A 27,341-nucleotide genomic window follows, 5' to 3' on the forward strand; every position below is an offset into this window, starting at 1 on the left:
GTTAGACATGACGTACTACCAACACAGTCAAACGGACATCGTCCGAAGGAAATGTTACCAACAGAGTAGTCATATTTTAAATTGTGTCTACATGGAAAACAGCCAGCACAGTTCAACGGAGATCCTCCCAAAGAGATGCTAGAGATCGAGAGCCATATTCATATTTCTGATAGGTTACATGATGTACTGCCATCACAGTAAAGCTGACATCTTTCGCAGGAAATGTTAACGATTCTTGATTGACTACATGATGTACAGCCAACACAGTCAAACAGAGATCCTCCAGAAGAGATGCTAGAGATCGAGAGCCATATTTCTATTTTTTGACATGGTGAATCTAAACACAGTTAAGCGGACATCCTCCTAAAGGGATGCTTGAGACTTAGAGCTATATTCCTTTGTTTTACATGTTGTACAGCCAAAACATTTAAACTGTTATCCTCAAAAGGAGAGGTTAGAGATCGAGTAGCCATATTCTTAATTGTCTTAATGGTGTCAACATAGTAAAACTGACATCATCATCAGGCGAGGCTAGAAACTTGCATTTGCAGACGTCTAAGTGTATAAGTATATACTTATATTGACATTATTGCTGTAATTGCCCAATTCCGCTTAATTCGAACTCTGTTGGATAGTTTTCTCATTGGCAATCATTCTACAGCTCCTTGTTTTTAATGAAAGTTACGCAACTGAATTTAAATGACAAATACATTTTTTTGGCTCATATATTAGTATATTGTTTTTGCTATTTTTTTAGTTGTAATCTAAATATTGATGTGACATTTTTCCAAAATAAAGCATTTTTTTAATTTTTTTTAATACCATTACAATGAAGTATACATGGTATAATCATATTTTCATATTTAACTAAAATTTCCAAATCATTCGAAATATGATAATTGATATTTTGACACTTCAAAGTCATATTCCGACAAGACACGTGTTCCATGAAACCTGAGACTAATTGTTGTCTAACCTAATGTATAAAATAATAGAGAGCAGGGAAAAAAGGGAACCAAAGCTGACAGTAGTAGTGAAAGTAATCTAGCGTGCATGCGATAAAATACAACTTTCATCTTTTACTGAAGTAAATTTCAATAGATATAAGAAGATGTGGTATGTGTGCCAATGAGACAACTCTCCATCCACATCAAAATCAGTATAAAAGTAAACCATTATAGGTCAAAGTACGGTCTTCAACACGGAGCCTTGGCTCACACCGAACAGTAAGCTATAAAGGGCCCCAAAAATTACTAGTGTAAAACCATTCAAACGGGAAAAACCAACGGTCTAATCTATATAAAAAACGAGAAACGAGAAACACTTATGAACCACATCAACAAACGACAACTACTGAACATCAGATTCCTGACTTAGGACAGGTGCACACAAATGCAGCGGGTTTAAACGTTTTAATGGTACCAAACCTTCACCCTTTTTCTGAAACAATAGTGTAACATCACAACATAGAAAGACACACTATAAAATATCAACTGAAATAGCTTAACTCAATCAAAGGACATATTAACACCATTGAACATTCAAACATGTTTGATATTTAATGTAATTTTTATTTAACATTTTCAACAACAACACATACACACAATAATAATGCAACATACATTACAAGAAAACTATTACTGTTGGACTTAAGAAATTATAGACATTTGTCTTTTAATCACCTGGAATAAACAACAAATATTTTGGTATATTCCTCCATTTTATAGAGCTTAATCTTGAATATGCAAATTTGTTTTCCTACTTCCGGTATGAATGCATAAATTGAGAGTATATTTGTACGGCTGCGGAAAAAAATTACCAATTGTAAAAACCACTTTCAATTTTTGGAATTGTTGCACCACTTTATAAACTAATCAACGAGTGTCACTTAATTTCAAAAGACATTTTATTACTATATATAGAATGTATTTATTTTTAATTTCACGCCATATAAGATTTGTGACATCTGATTAAAACCAGATGTATCGCTCTGCTCCGTAGCTCCGTTTCGTAGTGATTTTGAAACAAAGAGAAGCTGCATGTGTTTTGTTATTTCGTAAAAGGTATATCAATATATATACAGCGTCTTACAAAAGCAAATTGATTTACATTCACAAACCGACAAATTAATGTTACACTAGCAAAAATAAACATACCTCACAAGTAAAGCCATGAGCAATATTCGCATAATAATCATACACTTAAATATCACAATAATTCAAAGAATCTTGAATCAAATACATTCTGGACTGAGCAAGTTCATATTAATTCTATTTAATGTAAATATGCAAAATATTTCATCGGAGTGAGCTCCGTATGTCCAGACTCCAGTAATACTATATATTTGAAATTCAACAGAAATTATAAAGATAAAAATGTCTTTATAAGAAGTACGATTGCATTCTGTTTTCCGAATCGAAAAAAAAATCTAGTAAAATATCACTATTACTTTCAAGCAACATTTCAGATGTTGAATAAGGAAAGATAGAAATAATTTTTAGTTTACTGGAAAGAGAAAATCAGAAATTTTTTGACATGTACAATGTACATCTTGTGTACTATATTCGTTGTATATAAAAGTACACACTTGGGTTTAAAACAATTCGTCAATATTTTACATTTTTTACTTGTATATGTCTATGTCTCTGGGACAACTTAATTTGTGTCTTTGTTCCCTATACATGGAATGTATTTATCAGTTTCGAGAGAGGTATGTAACTTTTGGTTTTCTGAAATATAAAAATTATATTATGTTACCAAATAAAATGACATTTCCCCGTCAAAAATGATGTAAATGATGTTTCTACTCGGAAACAGGAAGCATGCACGTCTGTATTATGTAAACACGTATTTATTATATTTGCGTTTAATTATTCTGCACAGAATGAATAGATTTATTTTGTTATGAATATTGATTTTTCAAACAATAAATCTTTAATTATATATAAGCACTTGAAATAGGATTGTTGGTCGTAATATTAATTTTCATGTGAATCCCAGTGTGCTCAGGGCTCAAAATATCACAATCCCCTATAGAACCATTGTTCATTCGTACTTTCGGTGTTGTCCGTCTTTTCGACATATCAGTTTTGACTACCACCTTGTAGAATTATTTATCGAATGCGGAAAATGGTATAACTTCCCGTGTTTATACATGTGAATGTTTTTCAAAATCATTGTTTACTATAATAGTTGTCCTCATGGTTAGCTCCTATTGAATGAGCTAATGAGTAATCAACACTGCTTTTCCTTTTTTTTGACTTTCGCATATATACAAGCACTTACTTCCTTATTCGAGGATTCTGATTTGTTAAACTCTAGTACATGTATGTTTTATTCGGAATTTTTTTTTCTAGTAAAACAAAATCACTCGTTATCTTACAATTTTATATATTCTTGCTTATGTCTATAGTAGGGATGCTACTTGATAGCAGTCCATTGAAATGTACATATATTAGATATGTTCATATGTTACAGTGTTAAAACAAATCTTTCACTTTCGATTTCCAAGCAAACAAAATTAGCTGTGGAGGTGATTCAAATTTGTTTTCCTATTCTACTTATTCAGTTAATCTATTGATATGTGTTTGTTTTTTTTCATTTTTGAACAAAAACAGTTATCTATAGCCTTTTATTGTATAATTAAACTTACCCAGAGCCATCCTTGGGCAATTTTATTACTCTGAAACAAACATACATTGCATTAAATTATTGTAGGAAAAACATCTGTTCATAATATTCGTCTTATTCATTGTGATAACTCTATTTCTGGTTATTGCTAGTTATTTCTGATTATTTCAGGTTGTTTCCGTTTATTTCACTTATTGCTGATTTTTTATTGTATATGTTTGTTTGTTTTATAGTATATGTAAATGAATGAAAGGAGACGGACTGGTAAACGTTAACAGCAACCCAAAAGGACACAAAACTGCGACATGAAAATATATCTATATTCAAATAAGGCCTTCAACAATGAATTAGTGTCTATACAATATGTCAATAACATTGAAGATGACAATTTCACTGCACCAGATGCGACTTTCGACAAATATTGTATCTTCAGTGATGCTCGAGGCCAAAATATTTGAGAATGCAAAATCACCACGTGGAAGAGCTGATCAAACCAAAATAGACCGAAAGTAAAGCCAAACCCGTACAAGAAATCGATCTAGTTCTGAATCGCTCCGAGTCTAGAAATGTGATGAATTCAAAGTTTATTCCGTTCCAGAAACATAGACCTAGTAATTCAGTGACAAGGTTCCAGTTTGTGAAATTTAAAAAAAAATGTTTTCGTTGACCTGTGTGTGATTTAATATTCAAACCACCGTAATTTTCTTTATCGTTGGTCTTTATGTGTCACTACAAACGTGTTTATTCACATTATGACCCTGTTTAATTTGTTGTACTCCAATAGTTTGCTCAAAGATGTACTGTTTTAGATAGATCCGTGTTGGTTTTGAATTTGATCTGTTGTTCAGTCTCGAGTTTTTTTTTCAGATTTTTCGATATGTATTCTTGGATTTGTTGATCTTTATATTTCATTGACTTTTGATGTAAATAAAGTAGAAAATGCAAGGAACTGTATCTTTTTCTCCGCGTTCTAACATCGGTTCGATACAACACCTACTGTTATATGACATCAGTGGAGTGAAATTCGTTCACATGGAGGAACATAGGGTTTCATTTGAATGTAAAATCACGGTATTTCATGACCAACATTGAAATTAACAGACATAATATATAAATATGTGTACTGAATATTTTCCACTGGACGTTAAGCAAACAACAGTTAATTACAATTTTTGAAGGAATCACAACGACTTTTTAAATTAAGTTACCAATGACATACTTGAAATTATAATTAGTTAGATAAACAACAATCAAGCAATCAATCAATGTATTACAGAATGTGTACTGTATGATATAAGACATCACATCATTACTAAAATGTCTATCCATACGTAGCCAATTTGTGAATTGTAGTAAGTAAGAACAGTCTTCGAAGCTTGCTTACTATACATTGTCTCAACATGTAAATTTGATTGTACAAGACTTAGAAACAAGTAGAATGGAGGTAATACCGAGCATTTATATCCTGTGTCTTTATTATCAATCTCTGTGGTTTGTTTTCCCCCACCTTTTCCCCGTTGGTACACTTTTTCATGAATTTAAAAAACATTTTTTTTAGTCTTGCAATGAAGAAAAGAAAACAGTGAGGATGAATAAGTCTGATGTTATAAGCCGATACCATAGTTTTAATTTTAAACTACTGATTTTTTTCTCCGTAAGAACACTACAAAATAATTTTAATGCTAACACTTACATTTTACATCTTCCTGGCTCTGTATGTATCTCTATCCTATCTTTTTCTACTGTGTACTTATAAAGTGGACATTGGTCTTTCGTCTTCGGTATCTTTTCTTTATTTAGCTCCGGGGTTTTGTTTTCAAACAATGCTTTAAAGTACGGATTTTGTCTTTTTGATGACTTTTCTTTCTCTCTTTGAAGCAGTTTTAGTAATTCCAGTTGCTGTCTTTTAATCTCCAATAATTGATTTTCAGTGGGTAGACGTTGTCTTTTTTCAGACTCTTTCATATAATTGTATTCTGCTTTTACAGTAGCTGATGGTGCATCCAATGGCTTTAAATAAGCGATATTTCCTGGTGGTTTTCCTTCGGATTTTTGAAGATATCTACTTTCTGACGCAATTGTTTCTGTACCTATACCGTAGTCAGCAGCTTGTCGACTAATGTCTGTACGTATTTCAGAACGTCGGGGAATATCTGCTGCACGGCGATAACTTATTGAATCTGCAGGTCTTTGTTCTGCCTGGTAGTAACGGCTTTCCGCAGTTGGTGCCTCGGGTTGCCTGCGATCTAAAGTTTTAACGTATACAATATCTGATCTAGGTTCTACGTAACGGACGTCAGGTGATTTTTCAACGGGTCTTCTGTTTACTTGGCTATCTCTCACAACTTCATTATATCGAACGTCTTGTGATTGTACACTAGGTCGTCTGTCTATTTGGGTGTCTCTTGCAACTTCATTATAGCGAACATCAGGAGATTGTGCAATTGGTCGATTATCAACTATGCCATTGCTGCGGCTTTCTGGTAAAGGTATTGGAGCAGATGGTAAATTACCATCAGCTTTGTAAGATCTTGGTCTTTCATATCTGGTTTGATACTTTTCATCTAAAACTGGCCGGCTATTCACAGATTGTGTCTGGCGCCTTCCTGAAGACGCCTGTGGTGGAAGACTGTTAGCCGGGGGAGTTGGTAAACGTTGAGGTGGATTCTGTCCTTTTGGTCTTGCTGGAGGTCCTGCAGGCCCAGGTTGATAAGCTGGATCTGGTTGTTGATTGCTGGTCTGCTGATGTCGACTTTGTTGTGAATGGTAATCTGCTTGAGTTAAAGGCTGAGCAGGAGGCGGTTGTTGGTTATTGCTCTGTTGGTATTGATTTTGCTGAGGATAGTAATCAGGCTGAGGTTGAGCAGGATTAGGCTGTTGATGCTGTTGGTGATTACTTCTTTGATCAGGTGGGTAGTAGTGGGTGGCGGATGTTGGTGTTGGTGGTGATGCGGCGTAATGATCGTACTGGGGGTAAGAGTTTGGTTGCGGAGCATGTGCAGCTGGATGTTGCTGAGGCTGAACATAAGGAGCGTGGGCTGCAGGTGGCGGTTGAGTGGCAGAATATGGATTATTTGGAGGATGATTCTGGTGGTAAGGATATGTCGTGGGATGTGGTGCACCTGTTACATAATTGTATGCAGGTTGATTCTGTCCCGGACCTGCAACATAAGATTGTCCAGAGTAATATCCAGAATTGTAGCCTTGAGCTTGGTTGTAATATTGATTCTGGTCATATGGTTGTCTATTATAATTCTGATTTTGGTCATATGGTTGACTATTATAATTCTGATTATAGTTATATGGTTGGCTATGCTGAGTCTGGCTAGACGGCTGTCCACTGTTATGATAGTACTGGTTATAGTAATTATATGGATATCCGCCCTGATGATAGTGTGCTGCTGGTTGCTTAACAGTCGAAGGGGCTACTGTAGTACTATTAGGTGCGAGTGTTGATATTTCCTCTAATTCTACTTCTACTTCCGGTGCCGGTGTGGTAGTAGTGGCAGTAGTGGTAGTAGGTTTAGGGGTTGTAGTTCCTGAGTTATATGTAAATATGAACTATATAAACCACCTTATGTACAGAATCATATATAACACAAGCTCAGGTCCAAACAGGTTTGTTATAGTAGATTTGAAAATACTTATGATTCCTTTTTGTTATTAGCGAATGTGCGAATGTTGTAAGCGCTTAAAAATCGACATATGTACACCTGAAATTTTGAATATTGTGGAACATCGGCTGCTGTAAAAGTAAAATAATATTTTTGTCTTTTCTCACAATGTTGCAAATATGATTTCCACGAATCGTTTTATTTGTAAAGGTTAGACAATGCTCACATACAAACATAAGTAACTTTTCTACTATAACATACATGTTCTAACCAAATTTGATTGCGACATACTTCACTACAATGTGTATTAATGTTAATGGTTTGTTCTCCATAGCAGATAATTTGCACTTGTGTTCATTTACTCTAATTTTACCCATTTGTATCGTATCAGTTCAGTGCAAATTTAGCTGTCTTTTCACTATTGATAATTCAAGTCCACTTAAAATGTATAATTCCTACCGTTTATTTCCAAACAGTATTCATAAAAACAACTTTGAATATAAAATATTCATTCATGCATTTTTTAAACTTGAGGTTACATCCTGTTTTGTTTTTGCTTCTTACATGTGATGATGGTTTGTTTTAAAAAGCATTCAAATATACATATGTTCAATACAAAAAGGCTTGACCTATGGCATATTATAATCATTGGTCATGAACATGGTAGATATTAATAATTGAGCAATAACTAAAGACACTGATGATATGCATGCTACTAAATTCATGTCCACTTAAGAACATTAATGGGTCATTTGTTCACGCCTCTCTGTATTTCTGGCAATGAAATCTTTCATCCAATAGCTATTTATTGTCTTATGAAAGATATTTATTACCAATAGTAATCATTTATCAAAATCTAAATATTTTATTTATAGATAGGAGTTTTGTTAGAGATTACGTTAGAAAAACTGCAAAGGGTGCATTTTTAAGGACCATTCATACGTGACCTCTTAATGGTGGTTTTGTTCAAAGAGATATTTGTTTAAAAATAGATATCACTGGAATCACAATTTTCTCAAGTTTATAGTAAAAAAGGCGGTCAAATTAAATAATGAGGCAGGGGTTGTACATAATATTAGTATTAGTTCATACTCTTAGAAGTTCGAGGCATATAAATGTTGAAAATATGCCACACAGCCCTATGTTTTGACCTTTGAATAAAATAGTAGTGCATATGATTTTTCCATTCTAGGACATAATTTTTTACAAAACTTCAAAGTAAAAGTGACATAGTTTTGGCCGTAAAGGGAGTTTCTATGGGAAACTATATTGTCTATATTTACAGAAGTGAAACCATCTATTGTAGGTGAAAAATAAGTATTAAAATGAAAAAAAGGCAAATAAGAGTTTCATGACTTGTTTAAATTCAAACAAATATGGAGAATCTAAATTTCACATCAGAAATGCATTAAAATAATAATCATGATAATAAATATTTTCGTAAATTCAATTAGAATTGATGGAAAATTCTAAAACATTCGCGTGAAACGGGTGTAAGAATTTAAACCTAAAGAACAATACACAATCATATCAAAAATCTAAATAAAAAAGACAGGGATGCGGCGGCAAACGAAGAAACATATAGACTGACGGAAAACCATTAAAACTAAAACCGCATTATCTAAATTTGTGATAAGTTAGATTAGTTAGTTTGTAGGAAAAAGAGTTGAACTTCTAGCCTTCGAAATCGACAACCGCTGATTGTTTTCAATGAGATCATTGATAAAAGCTGATAAAGGTCATTTGATTAAGGTTGATAAGTGTTATTCAGTATGTCACTTTCGAAGAAAAGAGGACGGGCTTGTGGTTACGACAGTTAGAACATATCCATCGTTATCTGTGAAACAGATATTACATAACGGTCAACCAACTCGTGATTTCGTCCGTACAATTTTCGTAGGGATGACTTCAATTTCACAACTTGGAACCTTTGGTTTAATAATTTCCTTGTAAACAGCAACTCTCTACCGTGGGAATCATGATAGGAACAACTGCAAGCTCTGGAATATTGTATCAACTTGGAGATATATACTCCATATGCAGGCGATGCTGGAATGTTAGCATTAACAATCTTGGTGAATCTTACACTACAGGAATACGTTGAAACATGTTTTGACATTGTCGTCTGTTTTAAGCGCTATGGTAAATCAGCCAACACTCATAATTTTGTCATGTCTAGTAGAATGCATATCGCCAGTGTTTTAGTTATTGATAAATTATTGATACCTACGTGTATCATATGCATGTCCAGAATTTGATGAAAAATGATTTGAATATGTCATAAATAAGGTCATTTTATAGCATATGTACTTATAAGTTATTCAAATGATTTAAAACAAAACAGCATGCATAACATATACGCCATAACAACACAGAGGTAAATAGGAGTTTTCAAAATGTATAAATAGAATATTTTATATTCAAAATCGTTTTGTCATGTCGGAATTTTTTAAAAGCTGACTCTACGGAATGTGTTTTGATTATTGTTGAAGACCATGCGTATACCTATATATTGCAGTTGCCTACATAAATGCCATTTGGACCCTGGTGGATAGTTGTTTAATTAGCAATTATACCACATCTGCTTTTTTTATAACGTCAGCTGAACACTAAATATTGTTTATTTTGACGTTTTCTTTTTGTAAGGTCTACGTTAAACATGGCCTAAACAACACGACCTTAAATTCCATCTCTAATTTTCTTAAATCGAAATTAAACTCGAATCTTTAGTTAGTTAACTTGAACTGTTACTCAGAATTCAACTCTTAATTTGAAGAGCATTGTGGCTAAGTAAACACAGATCAGATACATTGACCAAAATATTGTTTTGCAAGCAAACCGAGAAAAACAAAATCCGTTTTAATATAGCTGATGACAAGAGATGTGCTCCATACTATTTCTCAACATCTAATCGCCAATCCGTCAAGAATGTGCTTAAATTTGTAAGACTGCCATTTCATGACTGATATAACGTACTATGATATATATTAAACAAAACCTGTAATGTTTATAAAAGTACATAGATTCAACATTAAATTATAAAAATTTGAAATATTTTGAAGAAAACAAATTACTTTAGGGGCCATTTGACCCTTAACGTGTTCTATATCCATCTAGTATCAGTAAAAACTCTTATGATGCAGAAACGGAATTAACATGTACTAAACTGGTGCCATTTCAAAGTTGAAAGATACCGTTGACTTAGATGCTACAATGATTGTGATTGAATCGGTTCAAAATTCTTTTGTTGACACAATTCCTAAATTTTCATCAGTTGATGAATTTAGCAGAGACCTCCAAAGATCTGCCAATAACGCAAATTAATTCTTATAAGTTATTAAAATTTCAGAGCCTGCTTGGTTTATGCATTTAGCAGTTGGTGTGAAATTCCGTGCATTCAAATAGATTCATTAATTCTTCGACACTGAACCTCGTAAAGGTGATAGGACTTTTTAAACGTTCTGAGTAATTTTTTTTTTTTTCTAATTGAAGAAGCGCTCAACAAAATTTTTATTTTGCACTCAATCTGTAGCACCGATGAAACGTTACTAAAAGAAGATATGTTGTCCCCTTGTCATAAATAATAAATTTGGTATAAAATCCTCCCATTGGAATATCAACATCCAAAAATAGACACCGATATCTTTTTCTTCGGAATTCAAATAGATTCGCTTTTGCAAAAATGTAGCCTTGAATTTTAACTTTATAATAAATTATCGAAATGGTCACACTTTGGTTCTTAGAGATTGTATCTAAACAGCCTAAATGCCAAGTAAAACAAATCCCGTCATAAAAGTACATATTATGCTTCATAGTCAGAACAGTTTTGACATGTCTTACATTGTAACAAAACGAAAAGAAAACCTTGACCACAACCTACGATCCAAAATGTTTTGAACCAAAAGGTCATCAAGGTATTTTGATCCGAAAACCTAGACACAACACTTTTTTGGATCGCTGATTGCAGTCAAAATGAACTTTCTCGTTTCTCGTTTTTTATATAGATAAGACCGTTGGTTTTCCTGTTTGGATGGTTTTACACTAGTCATTTTTGGGGCCCTTTATACATTGTAGCTTGATGTTCGGTATGAGCCAAAGCTCCGTGTTGAAGGTCGTACTTTGACCTATAATGGTTTACTTTTACAAATTGTGACTTGGATGGAGAGTTGTCTCATTGGCACTCATACCACATATTTTTATATCTGTTTTGCAAAAACTGTAATAAAATATGAAAAATTGCACCAAAACTGGCGTAACAAAACAAATAATGCATAATTGACTTCGTAATGTATAATGCGATGTGCAAAATATGTGTTATAATTTGAGGGCCAATTTTAACCCTTCTTGAATCTATTACTTTGTTAGTACATTTATAAAAATCTGAGTTATTTAGAAAAATGTGTCGTTTATCTTCGGTTACACTGTCGCTGCTGTTAAACATATGATTATTTAAGTTGCGTTAGACACTTTGTCATCTAGTTTGTAATCAATTTGTTTTCTGTAAGACATCTGTATGCGATCATTCATAACTGGATAAGTTTTATATGCGATCATTCATAACTGGATAAGTTCTATATCAGTAAATGTAGACATATTTTATTAATGATATTTGTCAGAAGAAGATATTAAAAAAAAATATATATACCCATAAAAACAGAAAATAAACGTTTGTTACATTTGTAATTTCTCATCATACGTTTCTAATGAAACGACTGTCTAGAACGAGCGCGCAGTAGATCCTTCAGTAACTGGTGTCTATCAATGTAATGGTTGAAAACGTGAATTTTAACCAATTAAAAACTGTGAATATTATATATACGCTGTCTGATTTCGACACGAGGTACTATTTACATCAAAAGTTTTGTAAACATTTGCAAATTTCTATTTAATCGAGGAGGTCATTTTCTAAAATTTAGTTAAAAATAATAAATTTTTCTTTAGATGTGTGTTTTTTTTTTCTTCAAAAATTATTTATTTTAATCATAATAAATAACATCGAGAGAAAAAAAATTCAAAAGAAATCCTTTCTGAGTCGTATGTAATGTGTAATACGTGATGATCTTACCTGGTGGATTTGGTGGTGGTGGTCTGGGTGGTGGTGGTCGTAGGCGTTGTGGTGGTTGTGGCGGTGGCGGACGTGGATGGTGATTATGCAAGCCAACAGCAACACTTATGATCGAAACCTCTGAAAAAGAGTATGGTGGATTTTTTTATTTCTGTTTATGGACATTTTATTTGATGAAGCGAATCTTAAACCCTTGCCATATGTAATAAACGTAATCTTCAAAAATATGTGTGCTGAGTGAGACAATATTGGTGTTTGTGTCTGATAATCATTACTTGTAATTGTCCATCTTATATTGTTGTTAGACAGGATTACGAAAAATCGTGGAAACTTTTTATTGTTGAAATAGTATATACCCACTTCTCTTTTTATTCATATTTGTGAAAGTAAATTCTCCTCCCTTGCAGCCAATTCAAATTATATAAGTGCTATTAATGCTTATATCCACTTACTCGAACTCTTGTGGATAGTTGTCATATTGGCAATCATAACACATCTCCTTATTTTTATATTGTATATTGTTTTTATAAGTTTACAATACCTCTCTTTTATCAATGTTATTACTGAAAAATTGAAGTTATTGCGTTATAAGAAACAAGACAATGTGAGGATCACTGTGACACTTTGATGAATGGTGGCTGTACATTAAAGATACCGCCAGTTGCATCCTGTGTTAGACTTAATAAACGAGACATTTATACCGTAAATGAAATATTCATGGATATTTATAGTATGACAGAAATGTTGTACATAAATATACACTCGAACATATTATTTTCGATGGTTTTTTTTATAAAGAAATGGTATTTTATGGAAATCATATGAAGAGATGGACACGACATACATGCGTCTATGTAGTAGCAATGCATTGCTTCTCCATCTCAGATATTTTATACTATTATTTTATCTTTCTTTTGTTTAATTTTATCTTTTAATTATTTCATTTTGCTGCATAGCTAATAGTTGTATTGACATCTTTTTAACAAAAATACATAGTTTTTACACATATTTTGATTCACAAGTTATACATGTATTTTATTCCTGAAGGTAAGGTTTCGAAGAAAATCCTGTCGTAGTTTTTGGTTATCTTAAAAAATCGAAAATAATGTATAATAACTGTATTTTTAAGAATATTGTTATTACCTATTACTTTTCTGAATCTTATATCTGACCGGTGACGTATTAAATTTGAAGTTGGAAAAAAATGGTGTGCGTATATGCATATAAGGAATGCACTCGCCTTATTAAGGTTGAAATAGTAAAAAGATGTTGTATATTTATGAGAATACTGTTGTTTGTTATTGAAATTGAGAAGATGAAACAAACCTGAAATTGATGTGCTTAGTACATTTTGACTTTCGTTTTCTCGTTGTAGGTAATCGGATTTCAACATTTGATCTCCAGATCAACGGACCATTGCCTCGATAAATCAAATGGTGACTGTATAATGTATATCAGACTTGAGTTGTCTTGTTACAAATATTTTTAATTTTGATAAGAACGAGACTGTTTTGAAAATTCTTTTGTAATCATGATCCCGGTTCTTTAAATGTATTAGCCTAAGGTTACAACAATGCTTTCTAGTTTCGATAAAGCTATGCATGTACTAGTATTATAAAAATAAGAATTTCAAATGTACGGTTGTTTTGGTTTTTTTTAGGGGGGGGGGGGGGGGGGGGGGGTATTCACATATTATATTTAAAATACATTTCGTTTATAGATATATAAAAGACATTTTAGGTAATTCTATACAGTTTGAAATAAGCGTATAAACTGAATTCTTTCTATCTAATTCGAAACATTTTGCTGTTGGTAGTTCGTTGCAAATACAGCAGGCATTTGTGCATTATCTGGTTACTAGACTGGTATATAACATGTATAAATCAAAACTGGACATACAACTGTGTCAGTCTATATATTTAAAACAGAATAAATTACTACAAATTAACTGCATTACTTGTTGCATGTACTTACAGTCAATGAATTATGCAATTTCTACTTAACATAATTGAAACACTCCTCAATGTGTTTCTGTACATGCCATAATTGGTTTACTTGATCCATTATATATACATGTAATATATATCTTGGTTTTCTTAACGTCTAGCGTCGTCATACGTAAATGATGTCTTAGTGGACTTTATAAACTTTTTTGAATCGAGCGTCATTGACGAGTCGATCGTCTGGCGTACAACATTATAAAGCTTGGTATCTTTGATGAGTTATATATTCATATCAAGCATTTATAGGTTTAGCGAAGTATTGATCTTATGACATACATTTGTTTTTTACAATTCACTTGTCTATGGAATAATACGTTTCTCATCATATTCACATAATGATAAATGATTTATTTATAAAGTTCATGCATAGGTCAATATTTACAATCACATATATAGTTTTATGTGATAAAAATTCGTAGGTGATACTCAATAGAATAACAAACAACTAAATGATATGATTTCTACAACACGTGTTTCTTGAAGAACCGTCATTAGTCAAGAAATTTTCGAGAACGCAGACTCAGAAATCAACCAATTAAAATATTGAATTTTGTGTTTAGAGCACCGTACTTCCTAGTACTGAGTAAAGTTTTATGATTGAAAGGCCAGGTACATGTTTCTGCATTATCAAATATTTGGACCGCCAAAATACATAACGTTTGAGAGCATACACACGAACAAAAAAAGGGTCTAAATAAAACAACAAAAATCTTTAAGATCAACATTGTATTAGGAAGTTTAAGCACAATAATATAATTGTAGAAACTGAAGATTTATAAACTAAGTGTTTGTTCAAATCATGCCAATACCGACGCACTTGCTTCTGAACGGCTTGTACTATGGACAACAACCATAAATACAAAAAGTTTGAGTCTAAATAAAATATCCAAGATCGCTAAATTCAGCTTTGTCAGTTTTTTCATAATTGTATGAACTATATATTTACAAACGTATCAGTTATAAAATTTCAATGATCCGCCATTCTACATGGTAAAGTTTTATATTATCAGTGATATTTGTGCATTATTTTCTAGCAAGTACATTTTACCACAAAAGGAAAAGCAGTAAAAACTTAAAACAAACAGCAGTGTTTTTAATCCATCGAAACAATGAACTTTGGAGTGATGCGATACAATTCTTTGATGATATTTCGCATCAGTTAAAAGACACACGACAGGATGAATTACAGAGATCAAGATGAATAAAACATTTGTAATATATTACATGTATTTGAATATTCGTACTTATAAATATAGCATAGTTGCAATACTACTCGATACATTATTTTTATCTTTTCTTTCTTTTTTGTAGAAATTGCATCACTTTATTCAGTAGTCGGTCTGTATGAATGATTGTCAAGCAAGCGTTTACCCACCCGACATTCACCATATTATAAATTTGTTCATATGATCTAAACTTTTCTCTCATATAACCTTTACAAAAGAGAATTAAACACAACAAGTCGGATTATATAATTTTCAAAAACATTATAGTATGAACTACCCTGAAAAATATCAATACAGAAAGTAAAGATCCTTTTAATAACCAGACTATACTATTTACTTTATGAAAACGGACATAAAGTACTAACTAAATGCTGAGTCGTTTGTATTTGAACATCGTGCATAGATTTAACCCACGAAGAGTGTGTTTGACATTCCCTACATAAATATGACAAAATCATTTGTAAATATCATACGAGTCATTCTTGCGAAGTAAAATGGTCAGTGAATTGACAGAGGTCATGAACTTGTTTTTATATAAAAGACAAATGTTACTGAAGAGGAGAACATTTATCCCCTAACATTACGATTGTCCGATATCCAGCATGATTACGGGGAATGAGATTAATAGACATATTTTTTATGTCGAACTAGGTTAAGTCACTAAATAGAGTGACCGAGGTTTTTTTTCACTCATTTCCAAAACATTCACGTCATGCATAAAAGCGAGAGAAAAAATCCCCAACACTCATTGAAAAAATATCAAATAAAAAGAACGACAAAATATTCCCTGACTAAACTCTCCAATTATAACTTTTTTTAAACGAGTCATTTAAAACTTTAATATTATTGTTTTGACCGTTCACTGTTATAAATTTTATACAAGTATGTATACCCTGACCAGGGACTGTTAATCCCAGAAGTTATTATCCCAAGTCATACAAAGGACCTGTGTTTTAGTATTTGACTGATTCATTACAAAAAATTTGACTATAAGCTGACAAAAAAAACTGATAAAAAAAGCTAAGGTAAAACTTGTCCGTGTAAAGTTGACCTTAACCACTTTTGGTTTGATTAATCATAAGGATGTTTGGTTATAGCGTTTCATTTATTTATATTTCACTTGCCTTTAAATCTGTTGACCCGAATATTTTTGAAGATAGTTTGTTGGACACTTGGTATTTACGGGGTTGGACAGGGAATTATTAAGATTTTAGAGGATTTGGCTTTTTACTTATTTTTTATAATTATTTCAAACATTTCCTATGATGCATACTATAAAATATATACATGTAGTATATGCTTATCGTTTACCATAACTAATATAAGTGAGGTAATCAATTAGCTACAGTTTTCGCAGGAAAAGTAATCTTCGAAAGTTAGATTAAACAAAAAAATATTATTTTATGTATCAATTTCAGGTTTTTTAAATGCTTTATTTATTTGTCGCTTTAATTTCTTTGTTTTATTTTTTATTCGTTAACTTACTTTTGCCTAAAAATGCAGTACGTATCAATAAGACTTCAAAGAACAATGTATTTGCTGTCTCATTGATATGCATTTGAATAAAGACGTGGGTGTACGTCGACTATAAAGTACACCAATTTAACTAAAAATTCTATAGACATTGTAATTTATGTTTCCATCCATTTATAAAACAATCAAAACGTTAACATGGTTCTATAGATTCTCTCCTAAAAGCAACATGGTTTGCAAAAAAAAAAATAAAAACATCTTAAAAAAACCAACAAAACAAGATACAACTTGGTTATTTTAAAAGGCCAAAAAATCTTGGGCACCATGAAAATGATGTGAAGCACTTGCTTAAAGCCTGTTACAACAGAAAGCTCAAACTCTACATATTTATCATTGAGTAGAAAGACATAAATCGATACATCTTCAACTTATTTTACAGTTTTACAGGATAATTTGTATACTAATCTAAAAGAAAGGCTTGCATAAATTATGTTTGGTACTTGTACATATATTATTCAGTCAGTGGAGAGGGACATCAATAAGATTCCATTAAGATACCGAATATCAGTTTGAATTTTAAATCATCAAACTCCAAAAGTTTTCTGTAGCTTTAACATTTTATTATGAAGTCATTCTGATACTTAACACATAAAGCAGTATTTTTGTTTACCTATGTCTGTGTCGACATGTTGGCAGAAGGATGATAGTTGTGGGGTAATGAGAAAGATCTTTTAATCTTGAATAAGGATAGTAGTATGGAAAGATTTTTAATTTTGCAAGACCATTGTGACTGTGATAAGAAACATTATAGTGAGAATAAAACTTATAAATGGATTAAACTTCAAGAAAGCGTATGAATCGATAGCTCAAGCTCACTAGCAAAAACGGGAACACGCCATAGAACAAATGACAAAATAGTATCTTTACTTGGTATTTGCCAGATTAAATAAGAATCCTCGTCTGATTGACATTCCATGTACAGTACACATATTTACAATTTTGTAATACCTCTTTAGACCGTAGCAAAAATTATCGTAAGAATCCCGGAAAGGAATAGTACAACTTTATAAAGATACATCTATGTAGTGCCCTTGTAAAGAATTTTTGTGTATTTTGATATCAAAGACCACAAATGGAGATCGACATTTGCCTCTTATTTAATATTTAACCAAAATTTTAAATGAATTGAAAAACAAACATGTGATTTTTCCTCCTTACGTTATGTACAGTTTATTCTACGTAACTTAATGAGGATTCAAACTATAGATATTTTTCAGATAAAAACGAATATTGTCGAAGGCTCTATAGGCCAATAACAAAACAAAATAATAATCACTGCATACACTATCCCCAGGTAACTTAGTTTCTTTATACTATTGACGATCATAGAATTTCGAAATCTATGGATTCGTCATTTCATAGATGATGAAATAATCTTTATCTTTCAGCCAAAGTGTCTGGTTGAACTATTTCGTTATTCGGCCATTTTCTAGCATAACCTAGCATAGTCCTCAACAGACTAAAGGTCTTTTTCCAAATGATTTGTTTATGCTATTTCAGGATCAATTCACGACGTTTGTCATTGCGAACAATGTCAAGGTCTCTATATGGATCTATATCATAGATCCTTTGATACAATGACCAAGAGCAAGCGTCAGGTTTGGATTAAGAGTGATCAAGGTTCACTCTTTGTAACACACTATAGAAGTGGAAAATATTGGATACTATATGTTAATTTGGGGGTATAAGAAATTACAGGGGTATTCTTGATCTTTACAATTATATTTTTTCCTGTTGAGCGGCCTTAAAAGTTTGAAGGAGCACATTGATAACATAAATTGCGTCAAAACTTTTCTGTGCAAATTTGACTTTGGAAAGCACTATACTTTTTAATCACCGATATTTAGTTATCCCCATAGTTATGATAAGTTCAGACTGTATGTTCTTTGTAGAAGTGACATCATTCATAACATTTGCATTTTATGAAATACCGAGTCAATTGCCGAGCAAATTTCAAAAGAGTCTTAAATGCATCGAATCAAACAAGCAAACTTATCCTTGAATTTTGATTAGTGCCTAACTGCTAATACGACAGTTTCACTAATCTCATTATGTCCCCATATTTAATACACAAAAGTGTTGGTGTAATGCATGAGAAGTAAAACAAGTTCCCTCTGCATACAACATTTCAAAAAATTGAAAGGGTAGCTATAGAGAATGATTCTTATATGGACAATTAACTGTGTCTTCACCGAATGAGGGACTTGGGCTTATGGTTAATGTCAGATCTTTAAATAATTGCATATAATGGACATTTAGAGTTCTTGAGCCCAATGGTGACCTATAGTTGTTAACATCATCGTCCTTTGGTATTTTGGTGGATTGTTGTCACGTTTGCAATGATACGTGTACCATATCTCCTTATTTTTATATGACAACTAGAAATAATGGTGTAAACTTTTATATTTTTACAGTTTGATATAGTGTATTGATTCTTGAAATTACTTCTCTTGCGTACACCACTTCATTTTCTTTCTTTCCTTCATTTGTAAACCCAAATCGTTCTGCAGAAAACAAGAATTACTTGGCCTCTTCATACATTATTTCTACCAAGCAATCTAAGCTTAAAACATTTACACAACACGATGCATGCTCCGTAGTTGTCTTGATGTTTGTGCTATTTTTGTATTTTGCTGTGACATTGTCGGTCAGTTTATGAAAATATTTGTTAAATTTTATTTGGATATAGTGTTCTGAAAGGACAATTTCATAATACAATGGAATACGGATCATCTAAATACCAATGTATTGCATACGCCATATGAAGGTTATCCCAGTGTATGGATTGATAATCAAGAAGAGGAGTGAGATTTGTGACGACTCAGAATTCCAGAATTTTCAACTGTTCGCAAGATTCCGATTTCAAAAGTTCAAACAAAATACTTAAGCCAATAAACGACATTTTTTATCCCTGTAAGAGGAGGTTCAAAATGCAGGAACAACCCTTAAAATCATAGCTATAATTCTTTAAGCTTGCGTCAGGTGTTTCCAAACTGACAAATCAGGAAATGTATATAGATATAGGAAGATGTGGTATGAGTGCCAATGAGACAACTCTCCATCCAAGTTACAATTTATAAAAGTAAACCATTATAGGTCAAGGTGTTCCTTTCTTAATATCAATGCATGATTATAAACCAGTTAAAATATCAAGAAAAAAATCATTAAGTAGTTTACCGTTGTCCGTTAACCATGATTGTTCATATGAACTGAATTTCAACTTTTAATATAAAAATTAAGGAAATGTGGTCTGATTGCCAATGAGACCACTATCCACCATGCAATACTAAATGACGAGGATATTAGCAACTTAAGTCAAGTTGTCGAAAAACAAAAAAAGTGTGATTTTTTTCATATTTATTGCATTTGGTTTTTAAGTAATTTCATCCATCAAAATGTTTTAAATGATTCATATTTATTCAATCATGCCAGGAAAACAATGGCATGTTAGTTTTTATAAAATATAACACAAAAAAGTTTCCTGTTTATTTGTATTTCATTACTGATCATTAAAAGAACAAAAGGACAAAAACAAAAATAGAACAATAACTGTCCTCTATATAGATTTTGATGTATTGTTTATTGTGGATTAGTTGCTTTTTATATTCACTGGACATTTTGTTTAAACCACAATCATGTGACTTAAACCAAAGGTCACAAAGAATTATATCATTATTTCCCCAAATTGATTAAGTTCGTCTTCTTTGTATACAAACTCGGGTATTTAAAAAAATGTAAAGTAAATAAATATATTTCAAAGATCTTACATTAAAGTTATATAACATTTTCTACTTTATCATTGATTGTTGATAACTGGTGGTATCAAGATGCAAACAGTATATACGTAGGATTAGTCACCATTGATCTGAAATTGTGAATTGTCCAGCAAAATGAGACAGATAACTTAGACCGTCCCATCTCCTAACTTATTGTGTAGTGAAAGAAATAAACCTTACAACTATCATAAATATATATATAACTCTCCGGACAAAAGATCTGAGTCTCAATTTTAAGAGTGAATATAACGAACAAGCGTAGATAATTCCAGAACAAGGATACTAATTACAAGGCGACTGAAACCCGATCCACTTTTTCTTATAAATGTACATTTACCTGTTTTAATTCTTTAAACATACACGAAGCAGGTTCTGAATCAACTTCTCATATTGTTTTCAAAATCGGGAGTATTTTAACTTTAAATTGAATACAAAATGTACAAAATGTCAAGTTGTAGTTGCTCGGTTGGGACATGTTGCACACACTGTCTAGACAGTCGTTCGATTGTTTCTTATAATTTATTTTTATTTAAGGTCATGTCTGCTCTTATGTGTTTTACGTCAAGTAGTAATTTTCAAAACCCATCAGTCGTCAGCCAAAAAGATATAAATACACAATAAAAAACACGCATTTGCCATACAGTTTGACGCCATTTTGTTTTTACGTAAAAAATCATTCTTGTTCAACGATTTTATATATATTTTTGTAGCAATTTTCACATCAGTTTTGAATATTTGATATTGAACCAAATAATCGTTCATGACATACACATGACTTACAAATGTCCCCGTAAACATCGTTTCTTATTAACTTTCAAAATATTTCCTGAAATTTTATTTATGATTGATGACATTAACAAAATCAATTCCCTAACTACATGTTCATCGATATTGAACTGTAAATTGTAATAAATTAGAATAAAGAAAGGCGAAAGATACCAAAAAGATAGCCAAACTCATTATTCGTAAACAAAATGACAATGCCATGGCACAAAATGAAAACTGGTCAAAAGACAAACAGTATACAAAACAAAACATGGAAATTAAAGACTGAGCAACACGAACCTACCAAAAACCGGGGATGATCTCATGTGCTCCGGAAGGGTACGCAGATCATGCTCCACATGTGTCACCCGTCGTGGTGCTCATGTAAGTACAAACACTTTGATAAGTCTAACTCGGTAGGTCACATTCGAGGAAAAGAGGACGGGATTATGGTTACGACAATTGGAACATATCCGTCGTCTTCTGAGAAACAGATATTCAATAACGCTAAACCAACTCGTTATGGCGTCCGTAAAATGCTTGAAGGTATGATTTCAACTTCCCCACTTTGAACTCTTGGTTTAATAACTTCCTTTGTAAGCAGTAACCCTCCATCAAGGAAATGATGTTAAGAAATGCAAGCTCTGGAATATCGTCTCAACTGGGAGATGCAGGCGAAAGATGCCATCTTTTTTTTCAAAATCCCAGTGTTTTAAAAATGTGAATACGAAAACAATTTTTCTAATTGGAATTAAGCCCAGTTAAAAAACATAGTCACATTAAATCATGTAATAAAATAAACAGTATTATACTTTCAGACACTGTTTTATCCGGAGATTCCTATTTATAAGTCCGGTTCGTTTGCTTAGGATCCTATATTAGTCGAGTGATAATTGCAGTACATACATGAACAATTATGTGTTAAAATTCTCCGTTTTCTGATTAAAGATTTAAGTACGCTATCTATCTTATACTTGTTAATTTACGCGTTAATTCCTATATAAATCTCCTCATTAGTATTGGTTCCGTTCATGTTCATATATAGACGGCATCGTCGTTGATTAAAAAAAAAAGACTGAACAAAATAGGCGAAGATACCAAAGTGATATTCAAAACTCATAAGTGCATGAAAAACTCATAAGTGCATGAAAAACAACAACGCCATAGGAAAAAATTAAAAACCCCGCTGCCACAAACTTGATAGTGATGCAGCTGAAAGGGTTTATTAGGCGAGTCGTTTCACGAATTGCACCTAATGTGGCTCTAAATTAATATCATATATGATGAACTTGAGTATAACATATCTTAAGGTTGGATTGACATTTCATTTTCACTTTTGGTCATTTCACAAGAGTTTGATATTTTATTCGATTAAGTTTTGCTTTATAGTTCATAATATTTAAAGACATATACATTGCAAAACATAGCCTAATATGCTCCTTTATTTACTTTAAAAGAATATATTGAATATCTCATTGGTATCTTTCGCCTATCTTTTTCAAGAATATTAAATACTTTTTAACAGTTTCTTTTATAAAGTTTGCTTTATTTTTTATTTGCCCGATACCTTTGATGGATTAATCAATCGCCTATACGATATTTCTCAATACATATGAATGCATGTAGCATTTTATCATTTAAACTCACCTAAAAGTATAAATCCATATAAAAATCGTATACAATTCACCATCTTATTATCCACACCACTGTATAACTGTGGTATGACTAAAACATATCTTTGTATAAATCTACAATATATTTGACAGAAACGACAAATAAAGATTTTTTTGAAATATATATTATTTTATGACATATGTCAGTAATAAAAGACCTCTGAAATCCGGCCTGAATGTGACAACCTTCTCATTAAGAAGAATCGTAAAAAACAATGCAAACTGGGGTACATCAAGGTTATCAGTTGTGGTTTCTTTTGTTTTATTAACTATATATGTGGTATTAGTGTTATGAAACGTTCATTTGATGTGCATTAATAAATAAAAATGACAGTTATAGAATTCTTATATGTTCAACAATTAATATGTTTAAATTGTTGGCGACTGAAATCAGAACATACTCATCCCTATAGTGAACGACAGTATGAGCAATACACATCAGTGGACATCTTTTATCCTTCCTATATAGCAAACTATGTCTAGTTTATTCTAACACTATTTGTACAAGATCTGAATTAAATGTTTTAATCAGGTTAACCTACATTATTTTATAAAGCTGCAAGTTTCAGCTACAAATATGCCATATATCATTCGCCATTTTTCTTGATAAAAAGTGCAATTCTATTGAAATGTGTACTTTACTTCGAGATTTCTTTAAAAAAAAAAGGGGGGGTTCAAATTAAATATATAAAAACGCTGAATAACAATTACATGTATAGAACAAATGGATAATGACTGTCTTTTTTCTTGCTAAACACAGACGTTTTCCTTGCATTACATGTATAATGGTTATGTCTGATTAGTATACATGTTAGAAAACAAACTAGCTGGAATTGCGTTTTATATGTATTGAATTAAAGTCAGATGATTTGAAAATATTTAAATCACCTCTGAAATATGACTATTTTTCCAAAAATAAAAATAACAAAGACATTTTAACAGAACATAAGAAGGCATTTACGCGATGTATAAAAATTGTTTTAAACAGTTTTTAAAAATTCATGGAAACTGATTCTATAGGTTTGAATAGATATACATGTACCAACATATTTTTAAAATGATGACTGGGTGTCTAAATACCCTTCATGAATATTCAAAGGAGTCTTCAACAGATGACTTTTAGGAAATTGAGTAAAATTTGTTCTAGTTTTAAATTATGATTAAATTAATAATACGAACAGCTATTTTATTATTTTCATAAATAAATGTACCTCTACAAAGGTCATCTGAGGTCATTGGTCACATTAATGCATATGGCCACACTTTTGCAGTAATGCAAAAACAATTGTTTGTATATTGCCAACGGCAAAATAAGTAAAGAGAAAGTTATTTGTAAAGAATGGTTGATTATTAGACTCGTTTTATGTTTAGTGCGACTAGTAGAAAACCAAAATATCAGCAAACATGACCACTGGACTGATGCATGTAATTAATAATTGATATAGTAGATATTCTAAATAGTTTTATTAAATGCAGGTAACACTTCACTTACAATAAAATTATCTTGTTTAGTAAACTAATACCTATTTTCATTTGATTACCGTATACATGTAGAAAATATGTATAACTATAATTCATCCATTCATGGAAATTATCTTCCCCTAAGATCGTTTCACTAGTAAAAACACATAGAATTAACTTAGATATAAAAAAATAAATATCAGAAAAAAAACCACTAAGTTATTCAAAGGTAATTAAAATATTATACCCTAGAAAAGTCTATACTTTTTATTTATTAATTTTCAAGTAAGGCATTTTGTTACCATCAATTACTTTATAACTATATTGCATTCTTTAATAGATTTTGTCTGAAAGTTTTGCTGTACCAGTAGAAACAATTATGGGCCTACGTCATGTTGATACTTATATGTCGGCATTGCTTTTTCCGACTTCTAACGACATCTTTGCACTATATTCGTCAAAAGTGTTCTCATAGACATTTTAATCTGGAAGAACACGGTTTATCTATTAGTTGAAATTAGGCTTTGAATAAGCTGTCAGTAACTACGAGAACTCTTAAATCGGTACTTTATGTCCTATGACTTTTGTTATTTGTTTTGTGCTTAGTACTGATCTGACGAGTCAAGCCCTTTCTATCATTTTTACATTTTGTTCTTATGCTGTGTTGTTACACAACAGTCCAAGGTTAAGGGAAGGGGTTGGCCCTTATAGAAATGTTTAAGCCACATTATAGATTTCCATTTTCCAAGCCAGGAGCCTGTAATCCAGTGGTTGTCGTTGATTTCTGTTCAGCATAGCTTATCGTATTTTTACAGATACCCTTTGTGTTCTCTTTTAAATTGTTTCGCATTTTGTCACCCAAGGGCCTTTAGAAGCTACAGTATGGGTTTTGCCCATTGTTGAAGGCAGTAAAGTGATTTGGTTATCATATCACAGCTCCTTATTTTGATATCAATTTGAAATCTGTAATCCTGGGGCTCTTTTCACAAAAAATCTTACGACTAAAATTGATCGTAAGTTATACTCCAATGTTCATGACTTAAGAGTGTTTTTACTCGTAAGATATTTTGTGAAAAGAGTCGCTGAGTTTTAACAAGAATAAACTGTTTTCCTGTGCTCATGCATCTTATACCCCGTCGTCCTCCTTTCCGTAAACCACGCATATATTTACACACTTACACAACAATCGTTATTGAATTGAACTCTCACACCTCATTAGTAATACATAATATTAACAAGTTGTATTCTTTTTCAATCTTTGAGAATTAAAGGCAAAACCAATACTCGAAATCTAGAGCTAACGCGATGGAATGCCATTTGAGGGGAGTAACGACTTACCCTGATTAAGTATGTTATAGTGATGTTTGTTTTGCTTTCTTTCTGATATTTCACTTTTTAATGTCTTTGTTATTTTTTTAGAACTTGGTCTTCTCCTTAAGAAACGTCTTATGGTTAGAAAATTGTGTTCATACAGAACGCAAATCTTTTACATTTTGAATTGTAAGACAATGAATTTGGGTATTACCCATCATTTGACCATGGAAAGCACCTCCGTTAAAGACCGTTTAAACCTAATTTTTCAATATTGTTACAAGACAAGATTTCCTCTGTCATTTTCTATTACCCAGGGTTTCTAGAGGGAAATGATGAAGATATCTCTGCATGGTTATTTGTAACGATTTTTATTTTTCATTTGTTTCTCATTATATATAGAACAAAGAGACGTTGTTCTTTTTTTTTCGTCATCACCACTTTTAAATTACTTTGTAAAATAACTATATGATACAATTATGTTATGTCAAGTGCTGTCATTGTTGCAACCACCATCCCATGTCAACAGAAAGACAATAGTAGTGTATCGATGTTCTATACTCACAAACCGCCTTGGTTGTATGTTGTTTGCCTGATTGCCTCGAGTGCGGGAGATCGTGGGTTCGATCCCCAATCGGCTCGAAATGATATGAAAATTGATAGTTGCTGGTTCCCAACTAAGCCAATTGCATTACGAAGAAAATAGAGTGTATTTAGAGGCAATCTTTTACTATGAAAAATGGTAGTACGAATCGTAGAAAGACGTTGAGTGAAACATGTGACCGTGTCTGCTATGTTTTGTTCGTCATAAGGATTTTAGTGACGTTTTGGTATCCAATATTTCCAAGGTATTTTGTTATAAATATACCAAAGGAGAGAAGGACGAATTTCTAAAATCTCATCTTCAACGAATTATGCCACTGTAGGTTTGGGATTCCTAGATTTGCTGTGAATTCCAAGTTGTTTTGTTAGTCAATCCAAAACTATCAAACAATATTGGTGTCTGGTAGAACAATAACATGTTTGTCATGAAAACAGGATAAAGCTTTTATAACCGCAACATTCCAGCAGCGCCTGCATGGGGAGTATATATCTCCCGTTGATACGATATTCTAGTTTGCATTTCCAACCATGATTTCCTTGATACAAGGAAGCTACTGAAACAAGTGATCCAAGTGGTGAAGCTAAAAATTATCTCTTCGAAAATTTAACGGACGCCATCAAGAGTTGGTTGGTCGTTATGGAATATCTGTGTCACAGATGAGGACAAATTTGTTCCAATTC

General features: G+C 32.1%; 1 protein-coding gene across 1 annotated transcript; it reads right to left on the bottom strand.

Annotated features, from left to right (window-relative positions):
* Window positions 1–1,550: 1,550 nt before the first annotated feature.
* On the bottom strand, window positions 1,551–23,332 carry LOC127703269 (uncharacterized). The gene is made up of 5 exons (XM_052207788.1): window positions 23,260–23,332; window positions 12,310–12,429; window positions 5,324–6,791; window positions 3,653–3,682; window positions 1,551–2,729 (listed from the first exon to the last, which is right to left on the bottom strand). The coding sequence occupies exons 1-5, from the start codon at window positions 23,300–23,302 to the stop codon at window positions 2,696–2,698; spliced, it is 1,695 nt and encodes a 564-aa protein (XP_052063748.1). The 5' UTR covers window positions 23,303–23,332; the 3' UTR covers window positions 1,551–2,695.
* Window positions 23,333–27,341: the final 4,009 nt, after the last annotated feature.

This window comes from Mytilus californianus, unplaced genomic scaffold, assembly GCF_021869535.1.
Source record: "Mytilus californianus isolate M0D057914Y unplaced genomic scaffold, xbMytCali1.0.p SCAF_5, whole genome shotgun sequence".
In the NCBI taxonomy this organism is placed as follows: domain Eukaryota; kingdom Metazoa; phylum Mollusca; class Bivalvia; order Mytilida; family Mytilidae; genus Mytilus; species Mytilus californianus.